General features: G+C 50.9%; 2 protein-coding genes across 3 annotated transcripts; one reads left to right on the plus strand and one right to left on the minus strand.

Annotated features, from left to right (window-relative positions):
* Positions 1-3,686: 3,686 nt before the first annotated feature.
* Positions 3,687-10,233, minus strand: SLC2A10 (solute carrier family 2 member 10). Of its 2 annotated transcripts, none has more exons than XM_030503027.1 (5): positions 10,098-10,233; positions 6,542-7,915; positions 5,466-5,588; positions 4,771-4,906; positions 3,687-4,086 (listed from the first exon to the last, which is right to left on the minus strand). In XM_030503027.1, the coding sequence occupies exons 1-5, from the start codon at positions 10,099-10,101 to the stop codon at positions 3,990-3,992; spliced, it is 1,734 nt and encodes a 577-aa protein (XP_030358887.1). In that variant the 5' UTR covers positions 10,102-10,233; the 3' UTR covers positions 3,687-3,989. The 2 variants fall into 2 exon arrangements, with proteins under 2 accessions (XP_030358887.1, XP_030358886.1); XM_030503026.1 differs by having other exon boundaries at positions 3,687-4,089.
* A 5,415-nt stretch (positions 10,234-15,648) lies between these two features.
* On the plus strand, positions 15,649-17,125 carry TP53RK (TP53 regulating kinase). The gene is made up of 2 exons (XM_030502998.1): positions 15,649-16,043; positions 16,505-17,125. The coding sequence occupies exons 1-2, from the start codon at positions 15,686-15,688 to the stop codon at positions 16,981-16,983; spliced, it is 837 nt and encodes a 278-aa protein (XP_030358858.1). The 5' UTR covers positions 15,649-15,685; the 3' UTR covers positions 16,984-17,125.
* Positions 17,126-18,439: the final 1,314 nt, after the last annotated feature.

Genomic DNA, 18,439 nt, shown 5'->3' on the forward strand with positions numbered 1-18,439 from the left:
TATCATCCCAGCATACTCACAAGGCAGCTTCCCATCCTTGGCAGCCGCATCCGCTGGCTCTTTCCCACCTGTCTGTCTGCCTCTGCTCACTGCTGAGACCCAACCACCCTGGTAGGGATGGAGGTGACACCCCTGCAGCTCCCAGGGTCCCCTTCTAGAGCTTGGTTTGTAGGTGGGAGCTATGCCAGCAGCCTGCCAGTCCTCTGGTGCAGTAGCCATTTGTAACACCACATTGGGCTAATTTGTTAACTTATGGGCTACAAAGAATGAACCTAGTGTGAGGGTCTCCCAGATGCTTGCAGCAGTGAAGACCAACACACAGTTGTGCCTACGCTGCCTTGCCATGCCCCATCCTTTTTGGTACCCCATTACACCTTTGTGTTGAGCAATGGCTCCTTAGCCAGCTTCTTGCTTCTGATATATCTAAAGAAACTTTAAAAATATCTTTACAAGGAGCTCTTCATGCTCTTTTTTAGCTCTTTTAATTCTCTGTCTACACTTTACTTGCTGTGTTTTATAGGTTTTCCTTTTCTCCTCATGTGGGAAACCTTTCCACTTTTAAAACACTGACCTTCTCTCTGTGATACCTCCTTAACCTTAGCAGTGAGTCAGGCAGGGTGTTTTTTAGGACCTCTTAGTTCTTTCTGAGTTGTGGCACATGTTGTACTTGGGCTTTAATAGAGCATTTTTTTAATCGCCTCCAGACTGCTTGCAGGCTCTTGCTCTCTGTCTGTTCCTTTTTGGTTTGTTGTTATTGACTAATCGCCTTCTTTTTTCATAGTTCCCTTTCTTGAAATTGTAGAGCCACGCGCTGGATTTATTTGGTGTGCTCTCTCCCACTACAGCATTAAATTGGTTGTTTTGTGGTCACTAGCAGAGAACAGCTCTCCTACAAACACCTTGTGAAGCAGGTCCTGTGCACCACTCCCCACCAACCCCAGAACAGCAGCCCTCCTTGCAGCTTCCAGCACTGCTTGGTCCAGGAGACTCATTATTGTATCCCAAACCACTGTTTTTCTTCCTGATGGATCACTGGGCTGACCAGTTTCTCTAATCTCATTTTGTATTTGCTGATTGTTTCCTTTACCCTGATCAGGGGTCAGTAACACAGTCCTGGCCCTATATTTTTCCTATTGGAATCTGAGGTTCTCCCATCTTGAGAAATCTGCATTGGTACTGGGGTTGTCATTCAGGGTGACCAGAAAGCCTGGCATTATCTTACTACTTTTAAACTCCTGGTACAGAGGCAGAAGCACCTCTAAGTTTTGCCGTTGCTTGGTTGTTTAATACTGTTTCTGTGGGTCTGCCAGTACTGTATAAACTCACCTTATTCATTGCAGCTGCATCATTTATTTCCCTGCTGCTCTTACCCTGGATACTGGCCACATCCTCCTCACAAGGGGTGCAAGTCTGAATTTCTACACCCACTGACTTTCCCTCAGCTTCTCATTTAAACATTCCTTTATGGCTTTTCCATCTTCTAGTGTCACCAGCCCAGCTCTGCTACGGTGGAGGTGCAGGACCCCATGACACGAGCTGGCAGGTTCAGGATGGTCTTCCTGGCAGGAATCCCTTCCCGGGTGCGTATACCCTCTCATCACAAGGGCTACAAGCGCAGAGGTGGGACTCTGCCCTGCAGCATCCCGGAGGCACTCCCAGCACCTCCTCTTCTATTGCCCCACGCTTGCTGCAAGCACAGACACCCCAACACAGCATGTTCTGTGTGACGAGCTGGGCAGCCCCTTGCAGATTCCTCTTGCTTCATGGGCTGAAGCTGTGGGGTTTGGAAAGTTGCATCCTCATTTTCTGAAAAAGCAGGAAAGACAAGCCCTCCTACCCCGGACTTATTAATCCTCCTTACCATAAGCTAACTTTCAGCTTTCTATACCATCACCCACAGAGCCTAGCCATGTCAGTAGCCCTGTTTGCTGTTTCCAGAGCTAACTTGCTCCCCTCAACACAGCCCCAGCAGCCAGCCAGACCCTTGACCCGAGCACCCTGGGAGGTCCAAGGGTCCCCATCCTCTCCCCATCCCTTTGGTCCCCAGGGCAGGCCCAGCTTCCTGCCCACCCCCAAGCAGGGGTGCCCCTGAATTCCCATTCCCATCTCCCTTCTTTCCAGGCTCTATCAAGCCTGGAGGCACAGTAGGGGGGGGCAGAGGCACCCCAGATATGTGGAGCGGGGGGTCCCTCAGGCTCAGACCTGTGTCAGAGGGTGAGGTGGGCTGAGATTTAGGTCATGGTGGGGGGGTGTTTGTCTGTCTGCCTCCCCAGGGTGACCCCTCGGTGGCGGGGAGGGCCGGCAGGGCAGTGCGCGGTGCCGGGGTGCCCTCTCGCGGCGCTCTCGGCGCGGTGCACCCCGCTCCGGGGCTGGAGGGCGCTGGAAGGACGCTGGTCGCAGGCGGAGAGTGGTCCCAGCCCGTGAGGACAAACTGCCCTTGAGCTCAGCTGTCCCTTCGCGGAACCCCGCCTTCATCCAAACATATAGGCGTGCGTGCAAGCATCCCCCTGGCTCCTATGCCTCTCAGCCAGGAATCCCCCGGTGAATGTGCGACCCTCGTCACAGTCTAGCGCCATGAGCTAGAGGCTGATTTTTAGCTCCTGGGACAGCACCAATGCTTTTTTCCCCAGTAAATCAGAGTCATCCCTGATGCAGCCCAGTATTCATGAGCGTTTTTACATGATAAGAGCATCTGGTTATTGTTTTATAGGTGTCTTTGTGTGTCTTGGGATGACAACATCTGCAGTGCACGAGGGACTTCAGAAACGCCAAATTCCAGCTGCAGCAGAGGTGCTGGGGGGAGGTCGATGCAGACGTGGGTGAGGAAGGCTGTGGGTGACTCCCATTACTCAGTGGGAATAAGAAAACACATCCCAAAAGTGGTTCAGGCAGACACCTGACAGCCACAAGCTGAATTACAGCCAAGGGCAGATAATTTTCCAGCGCTTTGAGACAGGGGTTTGGGTGACATGGCCACATCTGTGGGTTTGTCCCTGTAATGCCAACCAGGTAGCCCAGCGTAGCAGCCACTGGTCCCCAAGCAGCTGCATTTTCAGGGGAAAACACTAAGTTTTGGGAGTTGGTTCCTTTGCGGGTTCAAAAGAGGCAAGGCTGGCTGTCCAGCAGGATATCAGCTCCTCCTCTCTCACAAGGTTTTGGGAGTGAGTATGGTATTAGTAGGGTGGGGTTTTTATAATGAAGATGTGTCAGGAGGTGTGAATTAATCAAAGAATGTCCAGTTGTAAGAGGCAGAAAACTTGGTGATGTTTTCATGAAGGTACCTCAATGTTGTATGCATTTTTGTACTTGTAAACCCTGGTCATGAATGCAAGCTAGGCTCTGTGTACATAAGAAGCAGCCAAACATGCACGAGATGGACTTCTACTTTTGTGCAGGCACAGGCCTTGGGCAGTCAGGTGGGTGAGCTGCTGGATCTTGACCCTTTTGGAAATGGTGAAGCAGCACTCATGCTGCCTCTGCTGAAACAGAGCATTTATCTGCATTAGCTCCCAGCTCAGACTCCTGGCTCCTACATGAAAGTTACAGAGGGTAACAATATTAATGTATGCTGCTGTTTGACGCATTCCTCCTGCGATGCTGTGCCCTCTGTAAAGCATCAAGTATTTCAAAGAACTGGAAAATAATACATCTTGCTCACAAATGAATCAGTGCACAGACAGAGAGCATTGCCAGCAAAAGTTGTGCTTTAATTCCTGTGTACAAAACCATTAATCCCTTAAATGATAGGTGATAAAAAACAAAACCAAACCAAACCAGGAAAAATAAAAGATATCAAAGCAAAGACATATTCCCTGCCTGGGACCAACGATTCTTCAAGAGCCCAAAGGACAGCTATTGGCATGTCCCGAGATCTAAGGCATAGCGGGGAGAACCGTCTCTGAGCCGGGGTCACCAGTTAAAGGCCATGGAAAAGAACCGTCCGATGGCGCAGCCTGCTCCTCTCTTCACGGCGATGCTGTGGGCACATTTCATGTGCTGCTGCCTTGCTCCACTCTCTGGTACTGTGCGTGTGTGCAGCTCGCTCCTCTTCCACGCTTCTGCTTCAACACGTTTCCCTCCCACACCCTGCTGGGAATGGAGAAGATCAGCAGCAGCTCGCGGGGAGCCAGGAGCCAGGCAGGGGTCTGCAGCAGCACCCCTCCTGCCTGTTCCCTGTGCGGGTGTGCTCCTTCCCCTTGGCATCACGGCTGTGTGGCTGCACAACCTCCCTCTGCCCCAGTGACGCCTGTCCTGCCACCTCCATCACAACCAGAACTGCACAAACACCTCCTGGTCTTCCCTCCCCTATTACAGGCTTGGCATGGAAAATAGGTCAGAGCTTACGGCCTGTGTTGCACCAGGAGATGCCTCTGCCCCAGAGGAGAAGGATCAGTTCAGGATTACTCTATGGTGAAATGACAGGACTATTGTCCCCTGCTGCCTTCTCTCTGTCCTGACCTGCCTGCCCCGTGCTCTCGTCCTGTTCTCCTCCCCTCAACCACAAGCCCTGGTTTTCAGCCCTTTTCCTCCCGAGTGTCACTAGTGCCCTCCAGCAGCACGGCCACAAGGCTCAGGACAGTGACTTGTTGATGAACTGCACTGCAGCTCTCACACCCCATCCCACAGCCCTGATGAAAAACTTGAGAGCTTCTCAGCAGCACTGACCAGACTTTGCAACAGCCCGGAGCTGCCCAGTGCCACAGACCTCAGGGACTGCTGGTGGGAAGCTCCCAAAGCCAGCCACTCATGCTGTTACAACAGCACACGTACCGTTTCCTGGAGAACTGCTGGTCTATCTCCTCTAAGGACTGTCCTTTCGTTTCCGGAACAAAAAGGTAAATGAATATAACAGCCATCACTCCCATCAGTCCATAGAGAAGAAACATCCAAGAGAAACCAATGGCATCTGCAGAGAGATTCAAGTGCATGAAGAGCCTGCTGGAGGTAGGTCACATCATGAGATATAAAGGAAGCTGGCTGTTTACTTCGAGGGGCATCTTATTTTGAGAAGCCCTCAGCAGGGCAGGGAAGCTCCTTATCTGCAAAGTCTTGAACTGAGAATCAGGAAGGGAGAAGAATGGTTCATGCCAGGCTTTGCCGGCAGCACGCAAGAGGAAAGGGGAAGGCAGCCGAGCTCCAGGGCCCAGCAATGTGCCTCAATTGAGAGATCTGCTAGAAAGAAATGTCGTAAAGCTGCTGGTACGGAAGCTGCAAACTTCAGTTTCCTGATACTGCAGTACTATAGTGCAGCCCAGTGGGCAATGGATGATTCTTATGAAAGGAGTGATGGGCTCAGACTGGTGTTGCTGGTCTGTGGTTCCTCTGCTCTCAGAGGCCTCAGGGTCACACCTATTCGAGCATTAAGTCCCCAGGGTTCAAAATGCCACCTAGTCTCCAAATGGCTTGTGGTAGCCCCCTTCCCTAACCAGCTGTGGGAGATGGAGGGATGTGGGATGGCCACTTACCAATAAGGTCCAGGAAGGAGAGGCTGATCAGTAAATTAGCAGCCCAGTTAAAGCTGTTACAGAAGGCAAAGGCTCTTCCTCTTATCCCAGCAGGGTAGATCTCACTGAGGACTAGCCAGGTCACTGCATGGATTAGAGAGATCAGGAAGACAAGTGCAAGGGTTAAGCAATTTATTTGGGAAATGGGCAAGGGAGATTTCAGCAGGGGTTTTAAACTGGGCTTCACCCAGCACCCGCTGCTGGTGGTGTCAAACATTCATCAGTCTCAGTGTCAGGTCACAGCAGAGCACTTCAAAACTTGCACATTTAGAGCTCCACAGAAGAATGAAATACCAACGAATGGGTCCAGGGAACAAAGAAGGAAGCAGAGGATCATTCCATTCAGGGGTGATGGAAAAGATACGGCATACCTGCAGTCAGGACATGCTCTTTGTAGTGAAAAATTAAATGAGAAAGGGGTAGGGTTAGGGAGATGATGCTGTGTTTGGGCTAAAATCAGAGCTAAAGCAATACATATCTTAAAGTAGTCTCTCCTATCCCAGTTATTTTGATTGAAATAATTTACAGGGTCACTGTCAAACCCATGAAACTTGTTCACTTATGGGTTTTTTTGTTAGATGCTGTTTTTCCCATCAAAGAGCACTTAAAGCAATAAAAGGCAGAAAACAATAGAGCTTACATGGAAACAAGAACTAATCTCTGTTCTCATCTGATGAATAACGATTTCAGAAGAAGACCAACAGATACAGAGGTCCCACTTCCAGTTCTGCACTGACTTTACCACACAGCTGAAGCTCCTCAGTCCCTCTGTCCTCAGCCCTCTATTTTCCTCCTCACCAGGGTGCCAGGAAGAATGAAAGAGGAAAGTTATTCTAGTGCTGTACCAGCACTGTAGCTGACAGAGCTGCCACGCTGAAAAATGATTCAGTGGGCAGAAGGGGATGTATTTCCAGTTTCCAGACACTGAGCTGCTTGGTAAAGCAGACACATAACAAATGTTTCAAGCAGACTGTAAAGATCAGCCCTAGTTTTATTCTCTGAGTTAGTACAAGGGTAGATATAAACACCATACTTACTTGGTCCAAATCCAATTGAGAAGGCGCTCACAAAAGCCATCATGCTCAGCAGCGTAATCCAATTTAAGACCATATGTTCTGCCCAAGGAGCACCACCAAATGGAGGGCCCGTGCTTGCCACTGTCTCTCTTTTGGACTGACCTACAAAGCCCCTTTTCTGAGTGAGGGAAGAATCAGGAACAACCTCTCTGCTTCGAGTACTCGTAAAAACTTTTGGAAGGCTCCTCGTGGCAGCGAAACCAGAGTCTGCCTGAATTCTGACAGCATCTAATGCTGGTGGGATGGGTGATACAGCCGACTGGGATGATAGAGGTGTCAGGGGGTGCTGTGTGAGGCTGTGAGATCCATTGGGGTTTGTGGTTGCTTTACAGTCCCTGGCCATGGCCAGTGGAGCAACGCGGCTGGTGAGGCTGATGGTGGTAACAGAGATGGCCATCACCACGCAGCCAGCCATGAGCAGCACTCTCCTGCCAGCCTTGTCTGCAAAGGCCATCGCGGCGAGTGTGGCCACCACCTTTATTGCCCCCAGCCCAACAGAGGCCAGGATTGCTGAAGAGTTGCTCTGGAACCCCACTGAGTGGAAGATTTTGGAGGCATAGCCCAGCACATTGGGCTGCCCAGTGAACTGCTGGAAGAGCACCAGTCCCAGGCCCACCAGAGTCCGCCTTCTCATGTTGTCTCTGGTTCTGAAAAGGTCAAGAAATGAGTAATCCTTCTTGTAGGGCTCCCGCTTTCCTGCTGCTTTGTCCTCAATGTCCTGCAACTGAATGAGGCCCTTCTGGCAGTCTGAGTCCCATGAGCTTAATTTAACAGGGTTCACTGGGAGAAAGAGGATGCTGAGGAACTGCATGGCCGTCGGGGCAATGGCCAGTCCAAACATGTACCTCCAGCCGTCATCCACATCCGCAAAGATGTAATTCAGTGCATAGGACAGTAGGATGCCTACGGTGATGCCTGCTTCGTAGAGAGACACCAGAAGCCCTCGCTGATGAGCAGCCACCATTTCTGAGACGTAAATGCAGCAGGCCATGGATGAGACAGAGATGGCAAAACCCACGGTCATGCGCCCAATGACCAGCCCAAGAAATGACCTTGACAGTGTGAGAACAAGGCTGCCAACCAACAGGACCAAGTTGCTGACCAGGATTGCTCTCCTCCGTCCATAGTGGTCAATGAGGATACCCCCAACCAGAGAGGCGAGGAGAGCTCCAATGAGGAGGGCGCTCACAAGAACTTCTTGCTTGAAGCAGCTGAGGTGAAAGTCTATCTGCAACTGCAGCAGTGCACCGGAGATAATGCCCAGCTCGTACCCAAATATCAGCCCACCCAGGAGAGAGACCGTTGCAGACAAGAGGAGGACCAGCAGTCCACGACCTGGAAAACAAGCAAGCAATGCCACATTGAGTTTGCTGCTGCTAGCAGGCAAGCTATCAGCAGGCATAGGCTGGAAAAAGCTCTCCCAGGACACCCAAAGTTTTCCATCTATGAAGCCGTGATGGTGAATTTCCCCACAGGTTACTGACTCATGCGTAGAGAGGCACTTGCAGATGGTCACACAACCCTCTGGGCCTGCACACACTTCCACTAGCTGCAGGGGCACTCATCTGAGAAGCAGAACTATGAAAACAGGACTTTGTTAAGAACATTAAGACTTGTATTTAAGTGGAGGACAGTGATTTGTAGTGTCTGGAGTTGTACAGAGGGATCCTCTGTGGTCTCGCTTGATTCTAACTACAAAACCTATTCTGGGCAGAAAATGCAGCTTCTGCTTTCTGATTCCAAATTGTTCTGCTTTATCATGTTTCAGTGCATGTGGCACCATCAGCTTTCACTGCAGGCTCTGCGTTCTTACCCACCTTGTTGTTAAAAACACTGCTCACTGAAGTTTATTTCTCCTAGTTAATCTTGCACTCTCAGCATGACTGTGTGGGGGTGGCTCTGATTTCTTCCTCTCTCCTTTTACAGCACAGCAGTGTGTGGGATGCCTGAGCCAGGCACAACCTCCTCAGGCTGGTCCAGGACTACAGGACAAACTTCATCATGAGCTGAGAAGCTCACTGTTGCCTGCCCCAAATACAAGAAATGATTCTTTGATTGTGACCTTCCCATATAAGCTGAGCATGCAAGTTTGGTAAGTACTTAAGTTTAGCTAAGATAAGAAGAAAAGGCAACAACAAAAGCAAACTAAACCCAAATCATCCCACCCCAAATAACCTGAGAAAACCAAGGTGCTTGCTGCACATGCTTCTTGTCCTGAGGAGAGGATGAAAGGGTGACCACGTGCGACCCATCCGTCATATTATGGCAGGAGGGACTGCACATGGTGTGAGAGCCAGCACTGATGCAGGGACCTCTGGGACCAGCCGTGACAGGGACACCCCCCATTACAATTTTGAAGGCACAGGCAAAATGTGTTAGCTTGTAAGTTTGTGCTGGTTCCCAGCATATAATACTATCTTTGTTCTCACGTTGGCTTTGTTTAATTAGAAATACTCAAGTGTTTCAGTAGACTATATGTGGAAAAAAATGTGGACACAACTACCAGACCATGGAAAACTTTCCTCACCCCGCCTAAGGGCTTTTTTCCCCTCACAAGCTGTGAGGGGAAAAAAGGCCAAATAGGAAGTGTCTCTATTCGGCCTTTAATTACAGCTTGTACTAAAGCTTATTTCTCAGCGATGGCTACATTTATATTTGTATTTATTCTGTAACCCTCTGTGTTCCATTTGTGTTACTTACGCCACCCCAGCTACTCACCAGTCCCTCCCATCACGCTGTTTGACTACCTGCACTGCTTTTATCACCTTGTACACGTTATACAGACAATTAGGAAAATATTTGCTCACTGAGAACAAAAGGCTTTGCTTAACGTGGGCACGCCATTAGTTTCAAGCCACAAACTCAATTAGATGCAGACAGCTACAGTGTGTATACAGCAGCTGATTCCACAGCATTTTGCTGTAGTTCTTGTTAACTTACTGAGCAGTAACACAACTTGAATGAAAAGCCAGTTTTGTAGATAGTCTGTTCTGATGTAGTTGGGGAACTTGGGGACCCTTCAGGTCATCACACGAGGACAGTTAGTTCAGTGGGTCTCGCATGGAGCTCTGCCGACAGCAAACTGGCCGGAGGGCCGTGCTCCAGGACTGGGCAGTGACCGTGCTGCTGACCTGCCTTTTGCACTGCTTCAGCCCCTCTCTGCACACACACCAAGGCCGCTGCCTGGAGCAAAACTGCCCGCGCACAGCTCCCTGCGCGCTCCCGCGGGCAGCCCCCGCTTCCCTGCTCCGCTCCCGGGATGGCCCTCGGGGCTGCGCCGCGGGAAAACACTGCACGTTTTCGTTATGTGCTGCCGACAGCGCAAAACCAAACCAGAGCGCTGGGGGGAGGGGGATGCAGTTCCAGCCTCCAGGAAAAGTTGGAAACTTTTGTGCTGGTGGAACTTTTCGCCGGCGCAGGACGCGCCCGCTCCCAGCCCGGCTGCCCTGTCCCGGGGATGGGGGTCTCGCTGCCTCCCTCCCGCCGCCCCTCCCGGTCCCGTCCCGGCGGCACTCACCCATGGCGCGGCGGACGCGGAACGGGGCGGAGCGGAGCGGTCGGGGTCCGGCGGCCGGAGCGGGACCGCGCAGCGCCACGTCCCTGCCGCGCAGCCTCCCGGCCAGGCAGCCTGGGGCTTGTAGTCGCCCTGCCCGCCCCCCGCCGGGGTGCGCGCGGCCCCGGGGAGCCGGAGCGCGGTGAGTGAGCCGGGCGGGACGCGGAACCCGGGACCCCTCCGTGCGGCTCCGGTTTGCCGGCGCAGGGGGGCCGGGGACGTGTGACCGGAGGGGTAATTGCGAACTGGGATAGAAACGAGGATGTGGCAGGGTATGGCTTCGGTTGCTGGAATGACAGCTCTGTCCCTAGGCTATCGCACTTGATATCTCCTCACTGACCGCAGATCCCCTCTCATGCGGAGCTTCACCCTTCTAGATTAGAAAGTCTCTAGAAAGCCCACAAGAGATTGACAGTTTTCGGTAGTTCTTAGGTAGCTTGGCTGGAAAGGCAAAGAAAGGCTGCTGGGAAATGAGCGACCATTTCAAAGCTAAAAAAAGAGCAGCATGACCGAGTTTGTACTCTCAACTTTCTCCAGAGTCTCTCCAGCTTATCTCCTTCCCTTTGAACCGTGCTCTATTAGGCGAAGCGTTTCAGCATTCAGCTTCCCTTGCAATTAACATTCTCTTTCTGCTGAGTGGAACAGAAACCTTTCGGCTGCATAAAAAACACTGGGACATGCACTTGGATGCAAGGGGGTTTTTTCTGAGTCTGAGCCTAAACTTACATATCCAGAAGTCGAGTTTGCAAAACACAGATTTTGCAGAACTAGATAGGCCTAGAAGTGCTTTCAAAACTCTGTAACACAACACAAACATTCTCCATGGGTCCTCTTCATGCAGACTGCAGTTGTACATGTGGTGTTCAGAAGATTGCTGTAACCTAGTCGATGTGGGGACCAGCACAGGGAAGATGTGCTGTCTCAGGCCTGGGGTGGGCTTGCACCCAGAGTCATGCAACAGGGACCAACGCGGAGAAGACAGGCTGAGAGAGCTGGGGTTGTTCAGCCTGGAGAAGAGAAGGCTCTAGGAGACCTTAGGGCGGGTTCCAGTGCCTGAAGGGAATGACAAGAAATCTGGAGAGGGACTTTTTATAAGAGCAGGACAAGGGGGAATGGCTTTAACCTGACAGGGGGAAGATTTAGATTAGATCTTAGGAAGAAGTTCTTATCTGTGAGGGTGCTGAGGCGCTGGCACAGATTGCCCAGAGAAGCTGTGGCTGCCCCATCCCTGGCAGTGTTCAAGACCAGGTTGGACACAGGGGCTTGGAGCAACCTGCTCTAGTGGAAGGTGTCCCTGCCCATGGCAGGGGTTGGAACTGGATGAGCTTTAAGGTCCCTTCCAACCCAAACTGTTCTGTGATTCTATGATTCTAATCACACAGTTATAACAACACAAACTCCAGCCCAGTGCTCTGTAGAGCCTGTGCTGGTAAAGTTTTTGCTACACTAGAGAGTCAAGTTGGGGAAGTCTCTGCAGACCAGTGGTGCCAACTCTTTTCTTGCTCCAACCCATAGTTTTGGGATGCTTGAGATGGGCAACACCAGATCATGCATATCCTTTCAGCTTTAGTCTGTTGGATATCTGGTCTGCAACATGGGCAGCAGTTGATCAAAGGTTTTGGTTTTGCTCCTTCTCAAATTTGTAGTGAATATAAAAGGCGTTTCAAATAATCTACCTGGTTTATAGATAAAATAAATGCTTCCCATTCATACGCTCTAATTTCAACGGAAATAAATTATGTAAAAATACCTCTTCTAAAACCTTTTATCTGATGCAACAGACAGCTTCATAGGGATCACACACTTGGGGAAAGAATGGCTTCAAACATGAACACCAGCCCACAGAAACCAACGGTGTTCATGCAAGAAGCTTTTCAATAGGATTAGCAATTCAGATGAAAGTAGTTTAAATAGCTCTGAAATCACAACCAACTCTCATGACACTTGCAATTTTTTCTCTTCCCAAGACTCTGCCTATGGGGCCAGTTCATGGTGGGCAGCTGACACTACAGCTCTGTGCCTGGGCTAATGTTTCACATTTTGGGAACATGGGGATGCTGGGGATGCAGCATGGTCTTGCCTGTGATCTCTGGCCCCCACAGCTACTCCCCAGAGCTCAAGCCCAGGCATTTTGGGTGAGCTGTGTTATGAACTGGAGGAGATGTCACCTGTGCATGGTTTCCCACGGACCTACAGTCCTCAGGAGCCACTGGGTAAACCCACTCTTGGCTGTGTGATCTGCAATTTGCCTGAACAATTCCTTCCTTCTCTAGTGCCACCCCACCATTTTCTGGAGACTTCCTGTTCTCTGGCAGGGCAATAAACATTATCAGCCCAGACAGCATGGAAGTGAAGTCCTGGGGAGCATAGGCAGCACTTTATGGTTTGTTTACAAAAGGTGGTCAAAGAGATTACATCGGTATGTATGGAAATGTGGCTGCTGCATCGGTGCTATGCATGGCTGGGGGTTATGGTCCTCTGAAAAGGTGAAGACCTGCTGTGATGTACAGCAGGATAATTTGGGGGAGGAGGAGGCGGGAGAAAAGTCTTCCCTCGTGGTTTTTAAAGTACATCTTTCTTATCACACCATTTGTAGTTATTGGGTATTCTGGGCCTGTCAAAGTCAGTAGTTTTGCCCCTAAGCTCCGCATGAAAAGGTCTCAAGAGGTTGGATCCACCAGGACTGGGTCATGCTTTATATCTGCCAGCTTGTTTCTAGCCTTGCTCCCTCCTGCGATGCTTTCTTCCTCCTCTCAAGGCCGGGTGTCTCGGCAGTGTCATTTCCCCATCTGACCTTTATCTCACTGTTGGCTGCTGGACTGGCTGGTGTGAGGGCATGTTCCTGCTTCTCAGAGAACAACACATCTCCAGGGCTGAGCTGCAGGAACGAGCTTCCTGAAGAGCTTGGTTTTTAGAACGGCAGCCTGTGTTTGATAATGTAGCTCGGCTGTGATTACTGAAAATGTTACTTTACCTCTGGGCTGGAGCAGCTAAAAGAGGCTTTAAAATCACAATTTAAAATATAAATGCAAAAAGAGAAAGAGGTCTATCCTGGAAAAAGGAATACATGGGTTCAACAATGCTCATTATACACTTAAGCACATTTTCTCTCAGGATGGTTGTCCCTTAGGAAGGAATTCAGGGGATCAAACTAACCAATTCAGTTACTGATGAAAATGATAATCCATGAGCGGGTGCCGGTGTTACAGCTGGGATGGAGCCAGCTCACCAGGCACCTGCACTTATTGCATGCTCATTTGCAGACCAGTGAGCTTTCTCTTTAGGATGCCAGGCTGTATGTGTTTTCTTCTATGTTATCCCAGCCCTGGAGGGGGGTCTCTGGCTGGTCAGTAGTGGTGGTCGCCCCATGGGTCCTGTTTCCTGCACATTTTAGGGATGCCTCCAGTGTGGCAGCCTGCACAACCCAGGGTGCTCCCCTGCACCCCTGCACCCTTCTGTTTGGCATCCGGTCCTTAACCATAGCATCCTCTTGCTGGCCAAGATCCATAATTCTGAGCTATGAATCCACACGCAGGAGGGTTTATTCCTGTGCCCACATTCTGCAGGTTGAGGACACAACCTCAAAGCCAACATGTGCCTTAGCTGGGTGCAAGGAGCCACCTGAGCCCTGATGTAGCCCAAATTCATCCCTTTTCCAGTGTGTCCAGCTCTGAGGATGGCAGCCTCCAGCCTTAAATTAGCTGTGGGGTGAGGGGGGAGCTGCAGCCTGCCCGATGCTGAGGGATCGGGGAGGAACCCATGGGATCTGCCTTAGTTTCCATTAGCTTGATTTGCCACATTGCAGTTTTTTGCTCATGTTGTTTGTAAAAGGAGAGTTTCTAAATGCTCATCACCAGGAGAACAAAGCTACATAACTAAACAATTCACCAGAGTCTGTGGCTGAAGTGCAGTTCTCTGGAGTGACCAATATTCCAATAAAAATACTGGGGGATACCATAAATATTGTAAATGGCTCTAGATGGTTTCCAAGGGCTATGTCAACTGTTTATTGCATTCAAAGAGAAGAGAATAAGTGAAATCACAGGGAAGAGAAAATTTAAATAAATAAAATAATGGGAAAAATAAAGCAAAAATATTTTCTTTCCTATTTTGAAAGCTCTGGAGGGTGTTTTTGGCCAGCGTGAAAGAAGACCATCATATTTACCAGAACAACGAAGCGAGGGCATCTGTGTGTACTTGCTCATAGGCTATATATGTATGTCTGGGGGGGGGGTCTGCACTGATGCTTAGGCAAAATCTGTCCACAACACAGGCAAAACTTCTTCATTTATCTGATTGTTTCTGGCATTTGTGAATTCCTGACACAATGCCCAGGAATCTCTTTCCTTGGCCAAGCTACAGTTGCTTTCCCTGCCACAGGCGGGCAGAACTGTGGGATGGATTACCTGTATCATTGAAAACTTAGGAAGGTTGTTTAAAAGTTGTAACTGAAGCAAGATAAATATTTGCCAGGCATGATCCCACCATGCAAGGACAAGTAAGCTGTATGGAATGTCTTAATAAAATAGAAATGTTCTGAAAAGGAAACAAATGTTGTGGATGAGAAAACAAAGACAAAGTGGACTCGTGGCACCTCCAAAGGCAACAATGGAAAATATATTTACATGGACTGGACTAAAGTCTCTTCTATCTTCTGAGGAACATAAATTGCAGTACATGCAGTAGAGTAGTGGGGTTTCAGGGAGCCATAAAAACCCAATACTGGTCCCAAGATAATGAGATAATGTCCATCTTTTACTAACATGGAGATGTGGGGCTTGGATGCTCGAGGAAGGCGGAGTCACCCGGCGAGTGGCCTGTGCCATTACCTGGAGCAGAAGCTTTGGTGCTGCCCAGCGCAGGGACCCGAGGTGACACCGTGCCCTGTTGCAGGCTGGCAATCTCTTGTAACCTACGGGCACCCCGCTTCTCTTCCCTCACCATGAACTGGGGAGTTCTAGTGGATCTGAATGGGCTCCAGTAAAGGCTTTTGGTGCATGAAGCGCCAGGAGCCAGTGGTGGAGCATCCTGGTGGGGATGACCTGCTGATGATGCCCCACTGGTGGTTTCCATGGTGATGCCCTGATGGTGATGCCCTGATGGTGACACCAGGTGGCTCTGAGCTGGTGCTGTGAGCACCTCAGGGAGACCACAACAGCCCCCTTGCCACCTTGGGAAGATGCACACCCAGCAGCTCGCTGGCAGACCTGGGGCCGTTGCAGGTCTCACTCTTGCACTGGCAAAAACACAAGAAACCCCAGCAGGGGAAGGCTCAGGCACAAATCCTACCATCCTGCAGCTACTCCCTATCCCCCACCACGGCAGAGGGCAGCAGGACTTATAGGGGAAGCACAAAGAGGGGTTCTGGAACAGGTAACAGCGGCGCCAGCAGGAACGAGGAGCTGGAGGTGTAGGGAGCGCTATACGAGGGCGCCGGGGAGCGGTACAAGCGGCGGCGGGCGGAGCTTGGGCAGTTCGTCTGTTTCCGGCAAGGGCTGCCGAAGATTGCCGAAGCGCGGCGCGCATGCGCCCTGTGTTGAAGGGGCCCTGTGATGGCGGCGGTGGCGGCGGTGGCGGCGGAGGCAGGCGGGGTGCGCTCTGGCGTGGCCGCGGGGCCCGCGATGGACGAGATCGGGACCGAGACCGGGAACGGGAACGGGAACGGGGCCGCGGCCGCGGGCGCCGCAGTGGGCGAGCCTGAGGCCGAGGCGCCGCCGCCGCCGCTGCCGGGGCTGCTACTGGTGCACCAGGGCGCCGAGGCGCGCGTTTACCGAGGGCTCTTCCTCGGGCGGGCGGCGGTGGCCAAGCTCCGCATCCCGAAGCGGTACCGGCACCCGGCGCTGGAGGAGCGGCTGAGCCGGCGGCGCATGGCGCAGGAGGCGCGGTCCCTGCTGCGGTGCCGGCGGGCAGGTGGGCCCCGGGTGCGGCGGGGCCGGGCCGGGGCGGTGTGAGGCGTGCGGGGAGGCTGCCCTGGCGGGACAGGCACCTCTGGGCGCCTCCGTGCCCACCGGCTCTGCGCGGCCCTCAGAGGCAATAACAGACAGTTGACGGCCTTTCTGCCTCATCCTGAAGGATGCAGGGGGTTCATTGTCAGAGTGCCCCCACTAAAACACAGCTTGTCCTTAGCCAGAAAGCCCCTGTGCGTGTTGTGCCGGGGAGTCGCACTCCAGGAGGGGTTGATCCTGTTGCCAACTCGAGCTGCGAAGTAGCTTTAAGGCTGGGGATTGATGGGCATTCCTAAATGGGGGTTATCAGTGGCTGCGGGTGACTTCAAGTGGCATTTCTGCTTAAGGCTTGTATTGGGTGTGTTTTGTTAAAGTTGGAAAATCCTGTAAATTAACTGCTAGCCTTTAATTTATTCTTTTAAACAGGGATTTCAGCCCCAGTGGTCTACTTCGTGGATTATGTCACCAACTCCATCTATCTTGAAGATATTGTAGGCTCGATTACTGTTCAAGATCATATTAATGCTGTACAGCAGAGTGAGAATGATACCAGTAGCCTCCTTACGTTAGCGGAGAAGATGGGTGAGGTGTTAGCAAGAATGCACGATGAAGATCTTATACATGGGGATCTTACAACTTCCAATATACTCCTGCGACCACCCATGGAGAAGCTGGACTTGGTGCTGATAGACTTTGGGCTCAGTTTTATTTCAGGACTTCCAGAGGATAAAGGAGTTGATTTGTACGTGCTGGAAAAAGCCTTCCTTAGCACTCATCCAGATACTGAAACTTTATTTCAAGCTCTGCTAAAGAGCTATGCAGCTACATCAAAAAAATCTGGCCCTGTGATCAAGAAACTGGATGAAGTACGACTAAGGGGAAGGAAGAGATCCATGGTTGGGTAGAAGAGAGTCGGTGTAGGGATGGAGAAGTGTTACTACATAGTTTCTGTCGATATAGTTATTTATATTTCCAGCTGGTTTTATTTCAGAGATCACTATTTTGATAACTGGGTCTTTAAATAAATAAATTTGAGTGTGTTTAAGTCTCATTAAGTAACCAAAGTGGCTGTGAGATGGGAGCACAGACGAGAGAAATGACTAAAGGCTGCTTCTTTCCTAAATGTTAAGTATTCTAAAAAGCAGTTCACAGTCATTCCACTTGCCCTTTTTTCCATGTGGTTAGAATCAGAGTAGTCTTTCCCAGCCTGTGGACCATGGATTTGTGGTAGGTGAGAGAGATCTGGGGATACCAGAGCTGGTACAAAAGGTGTCTGAAAAAAACCCCAAATGTGCTACTTTTCTCAGAAAACTTAACAACAAAAAGTTTAAATCCATTATAAATGGCTCTACACATCTGAAAATTTTTATGAGGTGGGTATTCCAGGACACAGGCGATGCTGAAATACAGCGCTAAGCACAAGACAGGTTCGTTTTCTTCCAGTCCTAGTTTTTGGCTTTTTTAACTTTTGGTCAATGGTATTTCCTTAAGCAAATATAAAAATTGTTAATCAAGAACAGTTTTGTGCTGAGAAATTTCCACTTTAAGCAAGAAGTGTGCTGTAAATTACCACTTTTTAGCTTTGTAAGATGACCGCTCATATTGCAGTAGCCTGCCTGAGTAGGCAGTCGGCAGAGGTATGCAGTAACACTGGGTTTTGGTAACATTTTCTCTATATTTCTAAATTGTCTGGATTTCTGTATCTAATAGTGTGGATGTAAGATGGCCCAGAGGAAAAAATTAGGAACCCCACAGCAGTTAGAAGATAATCATTCCTGTGCGTTACAAGCAGGCTGGGATGTGAGTTGTGTGCTGGCAGAGTGCATGAGCTCCATCATTCACTTCAGCTCATGAGTTCAAAGAAACGGTGAACTTCTCTCTGAGGGGTTTGTGGCCTCTGTCCCTCTTCCCTGTCCCACAGGGAAGATCCTCCTCCTGAAAATGCTTGTGCGAAAGAGGGTGCAAGCCCTGCAGAAACCTCCTCCTGCACCAGTGTTCCTCTCTCCACAGCCACGGAAGCCCCTTCAGACGGCTCCTTTCACCCAGAAGGGAAAAAGTAGTTGTGAACAGCAGGAGGGGCCGGGGCAGGCGGGAGCCCTGTGCTGGGTTCTGGGCGCTGCGGGGGGAAGAGGAGCGGAGCCCCGCTCCGGGGTTGCGCCGAGGGGCGGGCGGCGCCGGGAACCACGGGGCGGTGCGGCGGCACGACGCTCACTTTGTGCGGTGGCGCCGCTGCAGAGCTGCGGTCTCGCACTGCACAGATTCCCGGTTCGCGGCCGCGCAAGTGTCCTAGCGCGCCGAGCTGCCCGTGCCTGGCGTGCATTCACCTCTTGCCAGAGAAGCCGCCTGAGCGAGTGCCCGGCC

This window comes from Strigops habroptila, chromosome 13, assembly GCF_004027225.2.
Source record: "Strigops habroptila isolate Jane chromosome 13, bStrHab1.2.pri, whole genome shotgun sequence".
NCBI classification, from domain to species: Eukaryota; Metazoa; Chordata; class Aves; order Psittaciformes; family Psittacidae; genus Strigops; species Strigops habroptila.